This window comes from Taurulus bubalis (assembly GCF_910589615.1).
Source record: "Taurulus bubalis genome assembly, chromosome: 2".
In the NCBI taxonomy this organism is placed as follows: Eukaryota; Metazoa; Chordata; class Actinopteri; order Perciformes; family Cottidae; genus Taurulus; species Taurulus bubalis.
In genome coordinates, this window is record NC_136590.1 from 39,510,477 (window position 1) to 39,528,291 (window position 17,815).

General features: G+C 43.2%; 2 protein-coding genes across 2 annotated transcripts in view; one reads left to right on the forward strand and one right to left on the reverse strand.

The window, feature by feature from the left end:
- Nucleotides 1-479: 479 nt before the first annotated feature.
- spata22 (spermatogenesis associated 22) lies at nt 480-4,232 on the forward strand (the record flags this gene model as incomplete). Its single annotated transcript, XM_079234174.1, has 7 exons — nt 480-519; nt 797-934; nt 1,653-1,842; nt 2,180-2,555; nt 2,667-2,787; nt 2,875-2,972; nt 4,041-4,232. The coding sequence occupies 7 exons, from the start codon at nt 480-482 to the stop codon at nt 4,230-4,232; spliced, it is 1,155 nt and encodes a 384-aa protein (XP_079090300.1).
- A 2,495-nt stretch (nt 4,233-6,727) lies between these two features.
- The window catches only part of lhfpl7 (LHFPL tetraspan subfamily member 7), a gene marked incomplete at both ends in the record, with an annotated part of 84,536 nt that continues 73,448 nt past the window's right edge, over nt 6,728-17,815 (reverse strand). The window contains one exon of the mRNA XM_079237685.1: nt 6,728-6,954. Coding sequence (XP_079093811.1) covers nt 6,728-6,954 — 227 coding nt within the window. The remainder of the gene's footprint in view (nt 6,955-17,815) is intronic.

Consider the following 17,815-nt stretch of genomic DNA (forward strand, 5'->3'; position numbering starts at 1 on the left):
CAAGGTTCTGAACAGAAAACGACATTTCGTCGCAATATTGTCAGTAAGGTTGTAACTCTTGTGAATTTTTGCCAACAAATAATTAGTTAGTAGTTTTGTACAATGTTTATAGAAGACAGTGTGGTCTTGTAGATGCCAAAGCGGTAACTGGTAGCTTTACATTAACGTTACATACCAGCTGTAACGTCACCGAGCGAGATGAGCTGTCAAAAATAATAGTGTTTTAGCTAACTAGCTTACTAGCAGTACGCTAAACCAGCTAAGTTACTGTAAGCTAAAGGCAGTTGTTGCTAAACGAACAAGGCCTAAACATTTAAACTTGCTTAACTTGTCAAAGTATTTACAACTGAGTGGGTGATCAACACTAACCGAAGCAATTTTAAGGTCTTTTCCATTTAATTTGTATTTGGTGCCTCTCTTCTGTACATTAGGTAATAAAACCCGCGAGTTGGATCAGCAGTTTTATTCCAAGCACCACAATGAGGAGACAGGAAAACCAGCCTATCAGGCCAACAGCAGGTTTGCAAAAGAGATGTATTTCACAATCCCCACACTAATATATTCATTTCCTCATATTAATAGGTTACCAGATTCAGTGATGATTGTTTTGTAGAGTAACATTATATAAAAATAACACAATAGGAAGTGGGTTCTGCTGTATTTGTCTGTACAATTTTAAGTTTAAGGAGGTAAAATGTGATTTGTTCGTCGATATTTCAACTATCCTAAAATGTGAAATATCATGTTCTGGGTGGCCGGATATGTTCACATGTGTTTCCTCTGCTGTGTCCACCAGGCTGCCTCCCTGTGCCGCTCTTCAACCAGAAGAAAAGAAACAGAGTTCCTTTGACATCTGCTCCCTCTGAGAATGAGTTCTTCTCCCACAGTGAATACGTGACAAGCGCCAGCTCGGCTGCATCTCACAGCACATCAGGTGAAGGATTCAGTTAGGCTGTTTAAGCTTCTACTGTATTTCAGTCACTAGGTGGCAGTACACCCAAAGACAAATATAAAATATACATATTTTAGTAATGTAAATGTTGCTCCTGCATGTTAATTAATGTTCGACACAAAGTCAAAATCACCATCTCCTGCAGGGTTCATACGGTCATGGAAAACCTGGAAAAGTCATGTAATTCTAAAATGGTTATTTCCAGACCTGGAAAAGTCCTGAAAAAAGTCATGGGAATTTGTTATATTCCTATGTTCATGTCGTTCATTTACGCTGAGTTTGAAATAATGAATATGCTCTTAAAAGAAAGACGCTCAAAATATAAGCAGGGATACGCTGAGTATATCTATAAATGTGTATTCTTTTAATCAAACTATTGTCTCATTCATTTGTGTCATTTAAGGTATACTGAATGCTTTGGAATTCTCATTGTTAGTTTAAATACTACATTTTTTTCACTTTTTCTTGTATGCAGCAAGATTTCACAAAATGTTTGGTCATGGAAATTTGGTTTAAAGTCATGGAAAAGTCATAGAAATCCATTGGTCAAAATGTGTATGAACCCTGTCCTTTTTAATCACCCAATTGAGACCGTTCTACATAAAGCTTATGGACAATATTGTAAAACTTCTTCTTCCCATGAATTAAGACTCACAGCTACAGACAAAGAAGGCTGCTATGAGAATGTCCCTTTCCTCAGGTACCTATGGATGTTACCAGGCCTCAGGTCTGTCCTCTGGTGCTCCAGAAAGCCACCAGTGGAACAGGCAGGGCATCTCCCCATCTACTCCGCCCCAGCAGTATGGCAGCAACAGACCTGCACCTGGACCTGCCCCTGCAATGAGAACGTATACACCCATAGCCCATCCATACAAAGTTGGAAGCACAAGGTATGTTTCAAAGACTCTGACCATTAGTGTATGATGGTTGGATATTTATATTCTCAAAATAAAAAAGGGTAGTAACCTTACAGACACCAGAGAAACAATTGTAAAGGTTTCCAAAGATATGGACACCCCCACGTTGTTACTAGCTGCAACAGGCAGCTAACTTCAACGTACATCTTTTACTGTCATAAGATCTGCTCATGACAGGAGAGAGTAGAGACTAAAGAAACTAATAAGTTGCAATTTCAAAAGTTTATTGTGGCTGGTGTTTGCTGTGTGCTGTGTTTCAATTTTAGATCCCAAATATGTGAAAATAAGATAATGTATTTTCATTTTTTAGCTCTGAGATGGGACAGCCCATCAACCCTATGAGACAACAGCATTTTAGCCCTCGTGGTAACTCCGGACAGAGCCGATATCAAGCCCCCCAAATCAGTGAGAGTGCACAAATTAAGCCCAAACCCCATACTGGGTTCTCTCAGATGAGTCAGCAGTCAGCAGCATCTTACAGACCGCCCAATCCCACACATCAGTATTCTCAGCAGCCCAGACCTCTGCCTGCTCCTGTCCCACCACCCATCAGGCCCTCTGCTCGTGCAGCGCAGCCTCAAAACAACTCCTGGAAGTTTACTAACAGCTTTGGGCCGCAGCGATCCCTCTTTGAGGGAAACAGGAGCACAAATCAACCTCAGACTGCGCAAAAAACTCAAACTCAGGTAAAAAAAAAAAACAGATAATAATACTAATATACATAGATTTAAAAATGTGCCATTAATGTGTCTTGTTATTCTTGTGATCAGTGCAGCATTTGTGTTTATGCTAAGCAGGACAGATTTCCAATGAAGCCAGCCATTGATAACTCACTGAGGATCCTGACTTCAGTGATTGATGGCATGAGACACTGGAGCCAGTTTAAAGACAAAGTCACGTACATGTTTGAGATATTTGGTCAGTTGATTAGGAGTTGCTGCGGTCTCTGATGTGTACTGTTAAGTATTTTAAAACACCTTTAAACAGGCTGTGCTCTTCCCTCAGCTACTCTGGACTCTGCGGTCACACTGGGTCGCCAGGGAGCTAAGAACTTCCTCATGAGAGACGGGAAGGAGGTTGTGACATGTGTCTTCTATGAAAATGTGAGTTGGGAAACACTCTTCCTCTTCAGAAGTAAATGGAATGAATGTGTCGATGTCCATCTGCTCACATTATCTTGCCCCAAGTCTCCTTGGCTTCAATCATAAAATAATAGCTTTTCACTAACAGTGATTTTGTGTTATCCATGGTTGGTATAAGTTTGTATGAATATGTTACTGTCAACATTATTCTTTGTTTGATTTGAGAGGCTTTTACTTCTTCTCAAACTCTCAAAAGAATGATCATTTTGAAATTGGCTGTGAAAATGTTGCTCTTCTCCCTCTTCACGAGACGCTGTTCCCCAACATTAACAGTGTTTTTTGTCATTTAAATCAATAATTGCAGCCAATGTTTAAATAGATCTAATATATTACCATTGAGGTCATATAAATCAGGTTATATAAATAACACAAACATGTGCTCCATCAGGGATAGAGAAAACAGCTGTATGACCCAATATATAGTATGAATGCCCAAAAAAGACTAAACGGATGTCCTGCATTTTGCAGGATGCAAGCCATTATCCTTTTCTGGATATTCTGACCCATATTTCTCTGTACAGTGTCTATATGAGCATGAGGCTCAAAGTTCCAGGAGCAATATAATGACAAAGTAGTATGTCCCAGTTATGTTGTAGGGCAGCTGCAGTATTTACTAAAAGTACAAAGAAAAAATTTGCAATTTGAAACGCAATTCAGGTTTCATTATTATATCATCTTAGCAGTGAGAGAATGGGACTGATAAGGTGGAGGAAGATGGGTAAAATAGTCCAATTTGGTGTGTTTAGCTCTCTGTATACTTACCTGCGGTGTGAGGTTCCAGATAGGTGAGGCGGAGAAGGTGTAATGACATTCACTGGAGTAAAGACAGGGAGCAGGCGGCAGCTGAGGCTGCAGCAAATTTAGTTGTATACTGTATATAATATACAAGCAACAGCATCTTCCCTTTATTACGGGTGGAGCGCAGACACTGGTCTTTATAATAATATATATATATATTTAAAGTATTGGCAAAACATAAACTAACACTGAAAGTTGATTTAATCTTCAATTGTCTCTCTTGTCCAACAGGATCGTGAACTGCCCCGTCTCATCCGTGGTCAAGTTCATCGCTGTGTGGGAAACTACGACCGCAGTAGAGATGTCCTGGTGTGTGTGTCCATCAGACCCGGCCTGCCCTCGGAGCTGAGGAACGCTCAAGAGGCTGTCAAGGCCTGCGACGCAGAAATGAGAGTGCTGGTTAAATCACTCAGTGAAGTCTGAGCAAGAGTACTGCAGGTATCTTTAGCAGAACAAGACTCATGGAAGACAGTATGGCAGTATTTGATGAGGGTGCTAAATAGGAATAGATCACTGTTGTTATGGGTAGAAGTCACAGTAGTAGAAGAAGCATGTTCAAAGTATTATTCAAGTTCTTTACCTGTAAAGGGCGCTGTTGCGCTGTTGTACTGCACTTTAACAGTTGACTTCACAAATACATAAAAGAGTTGTTTTGTTAAACCAAAACGGGAACGGAAATTAAAGCCTCTTTTTTCGTAAGTTCTGAAATGTTTTTATTACAAAGAAAATGCACAGAACAGCAAACATTGTTTAGAGGTTAATTCAGGTAAAAGCAAACACGATGAGGTAATATCTCAAAATATATCTTTGAAAAGCTGGGCAGTTAGGAATAACATGTGATACCAAGTACAGTTAGTTTATTTACAGTCAAACATCACAATGGAAAAAAAACATAATTCTACTCTACCAAAACAGTTTCACCAGTGCTGAGACTTTACACACGATGGGTCAACAAATAGGGGAATAAGTCCAGGGCAGTCACGCCAGTCATTCCCACAGTCAAGCACAGTATGAGGTCCAATACAATACCAACATGTCTCTCCTGACCTTCTTTCAAATATGGCAACAGAATCACAGTCATTTTCTCAATGTCAGGACACGTCATTATGGGAACCCAAAATCGGGAAATATTAGAAGATGAACTCATTAGCAAAATCCAACCCATTATTCAACACTAGTACGCACATAAACACCCACTAGAAAAGGGAGTCTAGCTTGATGAAATTGGCAGTATAAATGGAGAAGTAGACATTTTGTCCTTGGAACATGACAGGAACGGTGCCAGCGCTTAAAAAGGAGAAGTGGATCGACGCAAAACACAGCAACACATTAGCTTACTGAGGGGAGCAAATTATTTTTTAACCACGTTTTACACATAATATGAATGACGTGTCGGCTCAGCACAGATAAGGCAAAGTTCAATTTGTACAGCTACCTCCTCAACCACTCCATTTTTAAATCACGTAAGACAAGGATGCCAGGAATTAATCCGTTAGCTGCGTGTCACAACCTTTTAATGTAGCAATTCAAGTGATTTACCTCTTCTAGATAATTGGCAAAAAATGTCTAGGGCAATACGGAACACTAGTTGCTTTTTTCTCCTTTCTATCCGCCGTTACCTCCAAGGATTAGAAGACATCATCTTTTGTTTCTTTTTTTTATCCTCCAGAACATTTGCTCAAGTTAATGAGATCATACTGCATCAAGTACAGGAGAAAGACGTAACCTCTGAGAGGGGAAAATATAATAAGATTAACACATCACACAACAGGATCCACAGTTTTTCAGCAGAAAAAAGGATGATAACCTGATAATTGTATTAAACACTTGTCTTGGTTATGTTAAAAGGCACAAGTTGGTCAGATCACATTTAAAATCTAGATCAATTGTTCTACCATTAACAAAGCCCATCTCATCATGCATTTTTGACAAAGTTCCCACATCTCCCGGCCTTTTGCAACCATTTTTTTTTTCCTGAATTAGAGTGTTTAGTATTGTGTGTTGTAGACAGAAAACGATTGTTTCATGATTAACAAGCGGGTTACGTTACACAAACAGTTCTGGGGAAAAGGTTAACAAAAGGATGCAGTATCCCAACATAACATTTATTTTTGACAACACCGCTCTGAAACCCCCACTAATGAGTGTGATTCACGTCCTCGTTGTGAGAAGAGGTTTCCGTTCGTCCCCCTCAGCCGGTCTGATGCCGTGTCCATTTCCCTCTTCTCACTAAATGCACTGTCCTTGAAAGCTAAAACGTCGTCTTGACGCTCACTGGTTTTAACGCCTGGTCACGAGACCGGAAGGCAGAAAAAGTCAGAGGAGCAAAAACCTTTCAAAGCATCAGATGTCCCTTTTTTTTTCAACGTGGTATTTTGAAACCTCAAACAGCATCTCTGTTAAAGCCCGACCGTATGTACAGCCCGAAGCACGATGCATCGTATCCTCAGTCTTCAACCGATCAAACTGTCTACCTCTTCTTGAAACATTTGATTGGACGAGTCCCACTGCCACATAATCTCATGCTTCCAGTCTCTTTATGCAGCCACCCCTCTCGTCTGTTTTGGAATGTTACATAATGTTGACTTGTTTCCCACAAAAGAAAGGAAGAGAAAAAAACACTTATTTGTAGTAATTTCCTTAAATCGTTTAAAAGTCAGCTCCGACTCTCACTGCATCGTCTCCATAACTGACTTGAAGTCAAAATGATAACCACAGCAAAATCGTAACATAAAACATTGCATCTAAATGAACTGAATCTGGAATAGCCACGTAACGGATGCAGGAAGAGAGTGTTTGTTGTCGGGCATCAGCCCCAAACAGCATCACCTTTAAAACACGGGATGCAGGTCGTCTCTCCATGACATCAAGCCCAGGTTGGTCAGGAGGGGGGAAAAACAAGACGTCGTATCAATGCACTATAACAGCGTGGGCAGAGGGGTGGGGGACAGATGCTCCTTCGGTGCATATTTGGCAAAGAAGGGCAAGAAGACGGTGAGCATGACTCCGACGATAGCCAGCATGTAGCCCCATCCGATCTGGCACTCGCCGGCGTAGTAGATGTCAGAGTCCCCGCAGAAGGACCGCACCAGCGAGGAGTTGAGGCCGAAGGGGTAGACCAGCAGTCCAGCAGCCATGATGAACACTGCAGAGGAGACGCAGTGGGTTAGACAGATGAACGGCGTAATTCATACACGCTGTCGGAGGAAAGATTCAGCACAAAAAACACAAGTAAAATGGTTATTCATTCATATACAAGTTTCATTGATATAACACACATGTTCTAGATGTGTATCCTGGACTGCTGTGCCAGCTGAAAGCCACTTGGTGGCAGTAGAGGTTTTGTAAAAAAAAGCTGTCACTTTGGTGAGTAAATGAGATACTTCATCAGTGACATTTGATGATTTACAGCCTGGTGTTCCATCAAAATAAATAAATCATGACCTCGATAGATTTAAGGGTCCAACGGTGGCCAAACAGTGCTTTTAACGTATTGAGCAACTAAAGCGCTGATGACCTGTAATTGACTTCAGACTTCTAATGCAAAATGACTCACATCTCCTCAAATCCATTAGCACTCCTCATTTTAAAAAAAACTCAGAGGCAGCTTGAACCAACGCTCCCTCAGCCCTGCTGCCGCATTCTGCTTCCTCAGACGGCCTCCTCAGCGCCCCTGGAGCCAGATAGCGGCTCACTTTTACAAATTGAGTCAAGTCTCCCAGCCCGCGCTGCCAAAAGCAGTTATTGACCGCGCCGCTTGGCTACATCATTGCTGCTCGTAGTCATTCTGAGTGCCAGGACCGATTTCCATGTTTTTATCTTCAGAGCTAGAATAAGAAGCTTGAACTTGTAAAAGAGAGATGGCTCTCCAGAAAAGACAACAAACATATCTTTTATTACGCTCTCTAGATTTCAGGAGATGTCTTCTTTTCTTTTCTTTCTTTTTCTTGCTGCTTCGAGGGCGGCGGGAAACACTGCTCGTGTGAGAGCGCTGCTCTGCGATAGCTGTACGAGTGTCAAATCGATGGTTTGTGTGGGCAATGAAGGGTCGTGCTGTAGCGTAGGGCCGAGGAGGCAGGGAGCCCTTCACTGATGTTCTAGTTGCACACTGGGGGCTTTGGGATTGACTGTGAGGAGGAGAACAGGGATGAGAGGGAGGAATCACAGAGAATGAGTGGAGGAGAGGTATCCCTTGAGTGCTGTTTGTGAAGCCTGGCGTCTCTCTGTGGAGTTCATTGAGGGTCCGCCTCTCCGCCCGAACCAGTTCAGAGCGGCCCCCGTGTTTTATCTGCCCAGCGACTCAAAGCTCAGCGCCTAATGGCGCTTTAATGACCTTCTTTATCAAACTATCGTTGGCTTTTGTGGAAGCAACACAAAGGCGCATGCCGTTCGTTCGCTGGTCGAAACGAAAGCCTCGTCCCTGCTCCTCTGAAATTATGGCGACAAAAGCAAACTTGGACACAAACTAAGGACGGGTGAGTGAGGAGCAACACAGCCGAACCCGCAAATAACCAATTTAATTTAGGCAGTGTCAGGTAAGCGGGACGAGGACGGGGTTTCATCAATCAGACCAGGAGCATGCAGGGGGGGAGAGTCTGGATCAGATAAACTGCAGCTGGATCTGGATCTCCGCAAGCCTTTAATGAGGAGAACAGTCGAAAAACCTGTAAAATCAACCTCACATCAGAGGCTAACACAAAATGGATCAATTTCACACTTCAGATCTGAGAGGGATGAAAGCAAACCAAAGTGTATCTACACCTTTGAAAGGGGAACGCCGGCGGTAACGCACATCAAAGTCTGTTTACGGGTCTTGGGGTGTACCGCTGTTGTATGGAGACTTGGGAGCCGCGTGAAGTCTGACAAGTGCCCTAAGTGATGTCACTTGAGTCAGAACCGCATGGGGCTGAAGACTGCAAGCATGAAAATGGGAAAAAAAAAACTCTTGGGACGTGGCGCTAGAAACAAAGTGATTTTGCCAGACATTTGTAGCTCAAGGCTACGTTAGCCACATGCTACTATTATAACACACCTGCATCTACGGACCCAACTGTTGGCAATCCAAGTTTTGACAAAGGAACCAGAATGACATAGATACTCTGTTTCTTTTCCGTCCTTTTTGTGGCAATGCCAAAGGACTTTGAATGGCTTAATGCCAGACGGCATGCACTGCAGTACTGAAGAGGGTGCGTAGATCAGACCCTCAATTAAGGTTAAGAGAAAACATGAAACAGAATTCCCCCGACAGGGTGGGCAGACATATTTTCAACAGGGTCTTAGGCGGAGCGGTAATCTAGTCCTCTGAAGAACGGACAGTGTGATGAAAGAGGCTGACATGACACCTAGATGGCACGCAGGAAGACTGAAGACGGAAAGTCTTCATTACCTGTGCAGCCGGGAGAGAGAGGTGCATGTGGACTCTCTGTGGACGAGGCAAACGAAATTGACAGCACTGAGATAAGATAAGAACAAGGTGACAGCAATACCGTATTGTTCTTATAAAAAGCAACCGGGAAAAAGTTGTAAATATTGAGCGCCGAACAGAGACTGGCCAAATAGGAAATTTCATTTTGCTAAAGGGAAGGTAGAGCCTCTTTTATTTGTTTTCATCACAGATGTCTTCTATCTGTTGTAAAAAATAATAATAATAATAATAATATATATTTTTAATTGTCACACTGCAAAGATGGCTTTTGTTTTGATATAAAAAGAAAGAAAAAAATAAACCAGTCCATTCCCCTGCAGGTTTTAAAGAGCTGTCCACACGAGCCACCAGGCAGTAAAAAGCCACAAGTGCCTCCATCCATTACCCCCTAATAGACCCAAGCAGCGGACAGTTTACTAACCTTCCAACCCCCAATTAACGCTCTGCATTTGTAAGAGATCAGGACATGGAGGAAAGTCCCGACCTCTCTCCACAGAGAGGAATAAAAATGTCAGGCCCGATCCGATGAGCGCCGCTGAGTACACCGGGTATCGTAATGTCTCAGAGATGATGAGACAGTGAATAATGGAGAGACTTCCAGTTAGCTGCATGGCACTAATGTGCCCCAGTTTCACTGCAAACTTTACACACAACATGACACACAGGGACATTTTCCTTTGTCCTACTTAAGGAATATTGTGTTTATAAGCAGAAGTTAATAATAGTGTAATTAAAGTTATTGTTATTCGTCAAACTTACAGTCTGTTCATCTGGATGACTTTCTGTATTTCTCAATACTTACAACTTGTTTGAATGCACTCTTCAGACAGCCTCAGACTGAGGGAGTAAACAAAATAAAGTATGTGCGATGGCGAAACAGCCAGAAGCACGAAGAGCTCTCGATTCCATTGCTCATCGTCGACTTTGGCCCACCTTCCCAGGCAGCTGCAGCTGTGGTAGAGGAGAGTCTCAAAACCAAATCAAAACATTGTACTACCACACAAAGACTCTTGTGCGTCTCAGCGTCGCGAGAAAATGGAAAGCTGCTCCCAGAGACGGCGAAACGGGGTTTCACGGCAGCAGAGAATGAGAGAAAGAGATTGAATGGGTCTGTGGGGCCGGAAGGTGTGCGATAACCCGGCGTCTAAGCGTGACAAGGAATCACTTTCATCACGGACGTCTCACCGGCTCAGGTTATTCCACAAGCCGAGGGACACACCAATCATGGGATCGCTCATGTGTCGTATTGCAGTGTGTTCACTTGTAGAGTCGTCTGGACTCTATACTCTTCAGTCAGAAAGCCAATCTGCTGGAGTCCCAGATATTCATGCAACTTGTATCTAATATGGAATTTCATTCTTCCCAAGATATTACAGGTTCAATCCTGGGCCCTTTCATTACAATTTCCAGACCTCTGCCTTGGATCAAACTCTATTGACTGCCATCACTCTGTTAGCGATGGGAAGAAGGGTTGAGTTCAACTCAGATGCAGTGCTGGTTCCACCTCGTGTCGCTCTTTCTGGTGGGTTGAGAACAAACGTTACTAAAATGCACGATGGCCTCGAAGGTCTTGGATTGAAGTGAAAAATCGCTCTCATATGCATAACCTTTGAATAGTGCAAAGTCTTTGGCGATTGGACTTCATCCTGAAAAAGGATAATAAAGGGGTTTGATGCTGAGGTCTGATAAGGCATAATCCCCCTGGAGTCCAGACACTGGTGGTGGTGGTGAGGGTGATGGGAGTTGCTGTGACCCGATGATGACTCAGGAGCGTGACTGATGCTGATTGGAGGTGACCAGGGTGGAGGAGGGTCGCAACTGTTTTTAGCTGAAATGACAACTGACAGCAGCAGAGAGGAGGTTTGACAGCAACGATGTGATTGGATAATAAGGAAACTGTGCAGCATCTGGTTGGTTAATTCGAAGTAATCAGCTGATAGAACAAAAATAGAGACTGGGAGATTATGAATGAGTGTAAAGAGAGTCTTCCTGACTGAACTACCGCTTAAGCTTCATTTGTTGGTATTTTTTTATTAGGAATATCGTAACAACAGTTCCATTTATTTTAAAAAAGAAAAATCCTTAAAAGCAGTCACATCATAGACGTCACCCATTGGTTCGTGGATTGCGGTTTTTCCACCTTGAGTTTGGCTGTTCATCCACGCCTTAAAGCTAACCCTGCTATCATCTATTTTACTCAAAATGGGACCATGATTTACTAAGTGAACATCATGCTGCTTGAAGACTTTTTATCGACTAATTATTGAAACCATGAATTCATATTTGCAATGTTTACCGCGTTAATAATATCAAATGAGAAGTAGAACATTTTTCTCATCGACTTGTATTCAATCTGACTTCTTTTAGCCAGCAGAGGAGTCTCCCTTTGATGGCCAGTAGAAAAAAAAACACAAGTTTAAAGCACTTCCATATTCACTTTTATTCAAGGCGGCACGCTGCTTGAGGTTGTTTCTACTTCAGTATCAGTTGATTTATATGGTTAAAAAATAAAGAAAAAAGAGCATTTCTTTAATACGTAATAACTATTCTTTGAAGTGAGGGCTGCATGGCCTTTCTATGTTGAATCCTTTGTGTTATCTGAAGTGTGTCAGTGGTTATTATTTTAGTAACAGTCGACGTGCGCTACATGCAGCGTGTTATGGAAGCGCATTGTGAGGAGGAGTGTAAATGTATATTTCTGTATTGCCACCGTGCAAACAGCACGGACTGCAGGAAGATTAGCTTCTGCAATTCAAAAGCTAATGAGAATTTTTTTTAAACAACAACAAGCAAACGTACATAAAATATACTGAGTGCACTGATTATTGCCAGAATCCAGACGGAGAGGCGACTTCCATGCAGTGAAAGCTGGTTTACAGGCTCGTGCTGAAGCAGAGCGACCAAACGAGATGTACAGCTGAGCAGTAGCTTAGTTCACCAACAGTCTACTAACTAACTGCCTTTGTGTGCTCCTCTAGAGAAGACGGACACTTTAAAGTGTTTCGTAATGAGAAGTCAGCAGGAGGAAGACACTTGCATTGAAAAATAAGACAGGACAGGTTATACAATATACGTTCGAGCCTTGAAGCCACCGAGAAGCAGAATATATCAGAAGAGACTAATGCGCTGGTTATCTTCTCCGACCTACCAGCCAGACAGACAGGCAGACAGACAGACAGGCAGACAGACAGGCAGACAGGCAGACAGGCAGACAGGCAGACAGGCAGTCAGACGTGAAAATACAACAACAACAAAAACATGAAATGAAGAACCCCAGCGGACCTTTGGGCGTCAGCAGCACCCGCTGCTTACTCTCACTCCTGAAAGACAGCTCTCATCTGGCTGCTGTCCAGACGGGGACATTACCTGCAATCCACTTCAAAAGACGCGTGAATGGGCACACGCATTAGGCTGCGGCCGGACACTACCACAGACTTGTTTGATGTCACATTAGCTTTCACTGCAAAGACATCCATCTGCACACAAGCCAGTGGGAGGGGAAGAAAGAAAGAAAGAAAGAAAAAAGCAGGTATTTTTCCTCTCTGCCTGCCAAGGTTGTCCCCTGCCTACTTCCAGGTGGAGGTGTGGGCGAATGCGAAACAACTACAAAACCCAAATTTGCCAAAGCACTTTGCTCGTTTGTCTGTGTTTGAACCGCGCTGACAGGGAACATATGCCCGGAAAGGGCTGAGAGATGTCGCTTAATTACGGAAGCAGGCCCAAAGGCTGTACATCAGAAGCTGCTGTTCGTCTACTACGTCGTCTTCCTCCGCCACGCTCTTCATCATCTGGTCTCCCGTTGTCGTTTTCCATAAGGGAGCATTTTGCCTTGAATAGAGCAGGTGAGCCTAGTCTCTATGTAGACACTAATAACCCAGTTCCTGATGTACAGCAACAGCCTGAGGCAGTAAACACACAGCGTTGTGGTTATATTGTATATACATAGTCGGCACACGAGTGTGTGCGTAAACACACAGTAAACGGTGCAGGAAACGAGTGGCACAAAAACCACTTGGGGGGTCAACAGTGGTTTCACAAGTAAATCCAAATGATTGAGGTCTTAAGTGCGTAATTTAATCGCTGTGTGTACAAGGTGGAAGCACACACAGCGTATATGTGTGTGTGTGTATATGTGTGTGTGTGTATATGTGTGTGTCCACTAATGAAAGCATAACAAAAAGAGCAGTGGATAACAGTGGTGTGTCTCTAGGAAATTGCCTTTTCACCGGCCGCACGCAAAGAGTATTTTCATCCCCTCCCTCCCCCCCTATCTCCAGGCGAATGGAAGATGGGTATAGATAATTTCTGTTTCTCTCTCACACAGCGAGGGAGCACACACTTATTTTTTTCTTCCTCCCCTCGACCTCCAGTCTGCCGGCAGGGAGGAGCACGGATGTGACGGCGCTCTAAGGAGGAACGCGTGAGGAGGAGGCCACACTGGACGGAGTGCTCTATACGAAGAATCCATAGTCCTTAACAGAAAAGGAGTTGAAATAACGGCTCAGCTCTGCATTCACACTGGTCCTCCCCATAACGTATCTAAACGTGCTCTGGGTTTGCTCCATTACTCCGACCCCTGCGCGTGCCCAAGGTGAGGAATCGTATTGCGATGAAAGTTTTGGGAGTTGTTGGGAGTTGAACTGTGCCAGCAATGAATCTCAAGGTAGTCAGCTGGGAGCTGGAGAAGCGTGGGCACAAAACAGCAGGGACTCCATCCTAATGTGATGAGCTGTGCTCCAGTCTGCACACAGCCATGTTGATAATTAAGCTCAGTGCGCCTCTGGGAAATTATGCTAACGACGCTCCTCCGACTACATACATTTCTCTCGAAACATTCGGCTTAAGGTGATCGCGGTCACTGAAACACGACTTCCCTCAAAAATGTTTCTGAAGGCGATTACCGAGGCGAGGGGGGAAAAGGGACAATGGGGGGAGAGATAGAGAGAGAGAGAGAGAGAGAGAGAGAGAGAGCGCCTTGGACAGCAAGCGAAAAGAAAAGTTTCAAGAAACACTAAGCAGTCAAAAGCGAAAGTGAGTTTCAGCAGATGTGTAAATGAATAGAAGTTGACGGTCTTGTGGCCTTTGATGAACAATAGGGGAATCAATTTGTCAGGTCCTTTTCAGTCCCCATCAAGACGTGAGACAAAGCTCAGAACGTCCACAAAGCCTGTTTGAAACCACAGGGGAATGACTTGTCGGAGTCCATGTGGAAGCGACTCTTTAAAGAGAGGATCAAACCGTTTTCTGTGGAAATGGTCTGCGGCTGTCAAACGGAGGCCAAAAAAAAAAAGAAAAGCTGTTGACCTTGACCTACGAACAGAGATAAAAGAGAGAGAGAGAGAGCGGGGGAAGAGAAAGCCGATGAGGAAATAAAATACAGGGAGTTGGGAGAGATTAGCGGGAAAATAAAATAGCTTCTGCTATCTTGAGAGTGAGCCGGCCTGCCTGTGGACTGGTCAATCAGCTCAGTAATAGGTCTGTTTATCACCGACTCATTCAGACTGCTCCAAGCTCACACAGACGACTGCAGGTGGTTAAAGCCCTCGGTCCAGAATGGAAATGTTTTGTTTCGTCTCATAGACTTTTACTCCACACGCTTTTTGCATCTTGGAGATCATATCAGTGGATTAAACACGGCTGTAATGATTCCCTGTGTGGAACTGCGGCAACAGAGACAATGATACAGACGCATAGTACTGAAGATAAACAAAGAGCAGCATGAGGACAGACTGTCAAAACTCTAAATAAATAAAGAAAAAAGGTTGTAGAGGGATTGAATAATATGAAGGACATGTAATACGCTTATTCACTTTCTCGCCGAGAATTTGATGAGAAAATTGATATCACATGTCATATCTGTCAGTCCAGAGATACGGATATTCACCGATAACAACACCTCTAAAGCTCACTGAATAACACCAAAACTCAAATGTAATGTTTCCATTTGCTTTATGCTAAGCTAAGCTATACAGCTACTGGCTCTCGCTTAATATTTAGCACACAGTCGCGAGTGGTATCGATCCTCTTATCTAACTCTCCCAAATTCCCCAAATTGTAGAACTGTTCATTTGAAAGAAATGAACAACAAGAGGATCACGCACATGCCAATTGTCGATTGAGGATAAGAGAAGGAGAGCAAAGCAAATAAAAAAAAAGAAACGTGCGATGCCCAGCAGAGCATGCAGTTAGTCAGCTGGACACCATTTCCACCGCCTCCAAACAAGGACCACTTCAGTGTCTCTCCGCTCCCAGCGCATGCTGAGCCATCTGAACTCATGCTTATGACTGTGAATCTCCATCCTGGGAGCACTGTAGCGATGACACATGAATCTCACACGCTGCATCCAATCTGTCATCTTAATTACTTTCATTTCCATATCACCATCTATTTTTTTTCTTCCTTTCCCCGATGTTGCAAATGGATTTACACCTCAGACAAATTGCTTGTCCTTGACTTCCTTATCCTTTATGAGGCGACCCGCGGCGCTCACGGGGTTGTGTCAGTGCACAGCCTAACCAAACCTAATCTCTCCCTCCATCCATCCCTTCCCACCTCGCAGATTGAATTAGCACGGGAGACAAAGTACCTCACATGCACGGATGGGAAAATAAATAATAATAACACAAGAGAGAAAGTGGAGGATAGATTGGACACATCAATCAACTGTGGGAAGTTGCGCTCACCGTGACGGCATGGTGTTGTGGGAGGAAACAGTCAATGAGGAAACAACGGTTGGTGTGTGTGAGTGAGTGTGTGTGTGTGTGTGTGCGTGTACAGCCGTGTGTCTGACATGAACACCCTGATTGCGTTGACAGCCTGCGGCCCTGAGGCTAAGCCCTTAAGCTGGACGTCTCCTGGATTCAGTCGCTGCCTCGGGTCCAACGGGGGGAATGTCAGCCGTGAAAGTCAGAACAAGCCGACGACACTGGCAGGTGCGTTGAGAATCCAGCTGTGCTGTGGCACAGCTGTGTGCCGCGGGAGAACACGCCGCAATGAGTATGGTACGAGCCTTGATTTCATGTATTGTGTGTATTATGCAAAGCAGATGAAAGCTACTACATGAGGAACTGGTTCAACTCTTATTTGCCCACACACATGTTTTTTTTTCATAAAAAAACATGCGTTTCTAAATCGGTGTGCCCTCCCTCACCTGAGTTAAAAGGTGACGTGAAACAACCAAGAACAGACACAAAGCAAACACAAAGAGACATAAAGAAAACACAAAGAGACACAAATCAACAGCAAAGACAGACAACAACAAAAAAAACCTGGAAGAAACGTTAAACAACTACAAAGAGACACAACAACGACAAAACGACGTAAAGCAACAACAAAGAGAAGGAAAACAAGCAGAAAAGAAACACAAAACAACCACAAACAGACACAAAAAAACAACCCGGAAGGTATCACAAAATAACTACAAAGAGACACAAAAACAACAACACAATGAAAAAACAACAAAGAGAAGTTAAACAAGCAGAAAATAAACACAAAACAGCAACAAAGACAGACAAAACAAACAACCCGGAAGACAGTCAAACACAACAAAGAGACACAAAACAACAACACAATGTAAAAACAACAACAAAGAGAAGGTAAACAAGCAGAAAAGGAACACAAAACAACCACAAAAAAACACAAAACAACAACAAAGAGAGACAAAAACATCACAAAAGTAATTACAAAGAGATGCGAATTGACCACAAAATGACAAAGTGACCTGAGACACAAAAGGTAGCCGCACCGATAGACGTTGGTGTTACAAATAGAAGCAATTTGTTGGCATTAATTCATATTGGAATATTTAAAGTTGTTTATTTGTCACTAATGTTCATTCACATTCACCATGAGAAGTTCTCTAAGCCCGCCCCCGATAAACACATGCATGAAAACAGCACAGAAGATGTAGTGGATCTCTCTGAATAAATATAGATCCATACATAAACACAGTAACCTCGTTTGACAGAATGCACTGTAGTCCTCATAAACTATAGCGGAACACAACGTGGATAATGAAAAGTGCAAAATGCATGAATTCATGAGGCGGGCTCTGGTCAGGGTACTTATTTTCCATATTGACTGCCACCCATTTTTCAAATTGCAGAATGTATTCTGAACGTGTTTCCCGCGCCCGGGGGTTAGAGAGCTCAGTCGGCACATTGATGACCCTGTAACTCAAGTGGGAAAATGTGACAAGGCCTTCTACAGGAATTCACCTTTGCTTTGTGTGAATTAAATTTGCATCCATAGACAGTTTTAAAAAGTGGCAGCGTGTTGTTTATGAAGCAGAGGAAGTGAGGAAGTGCATCAGGATGAAAGATGCTGGAGACACAATAAGACCTGGAGACCTGCACCTGGGCGCACTAACTATATCTGAGCTCCCATTAATCAGCTGTGTGTGTGTGTGTGTGTGTCTGTGTGTGTGTGTGTGTGTGTGTGTGCGTGTGTGCGTGTGTGTATTTCAGTGTTGTATTGGGGATGAGAGGGTTAATGGTACACACTAGGGTACAATAAGGATGTTCTATAGCTGTTGCCCAACAATTTTTAGGCCAACATTTCTTTTTCTTTTTTCTTTGTTCA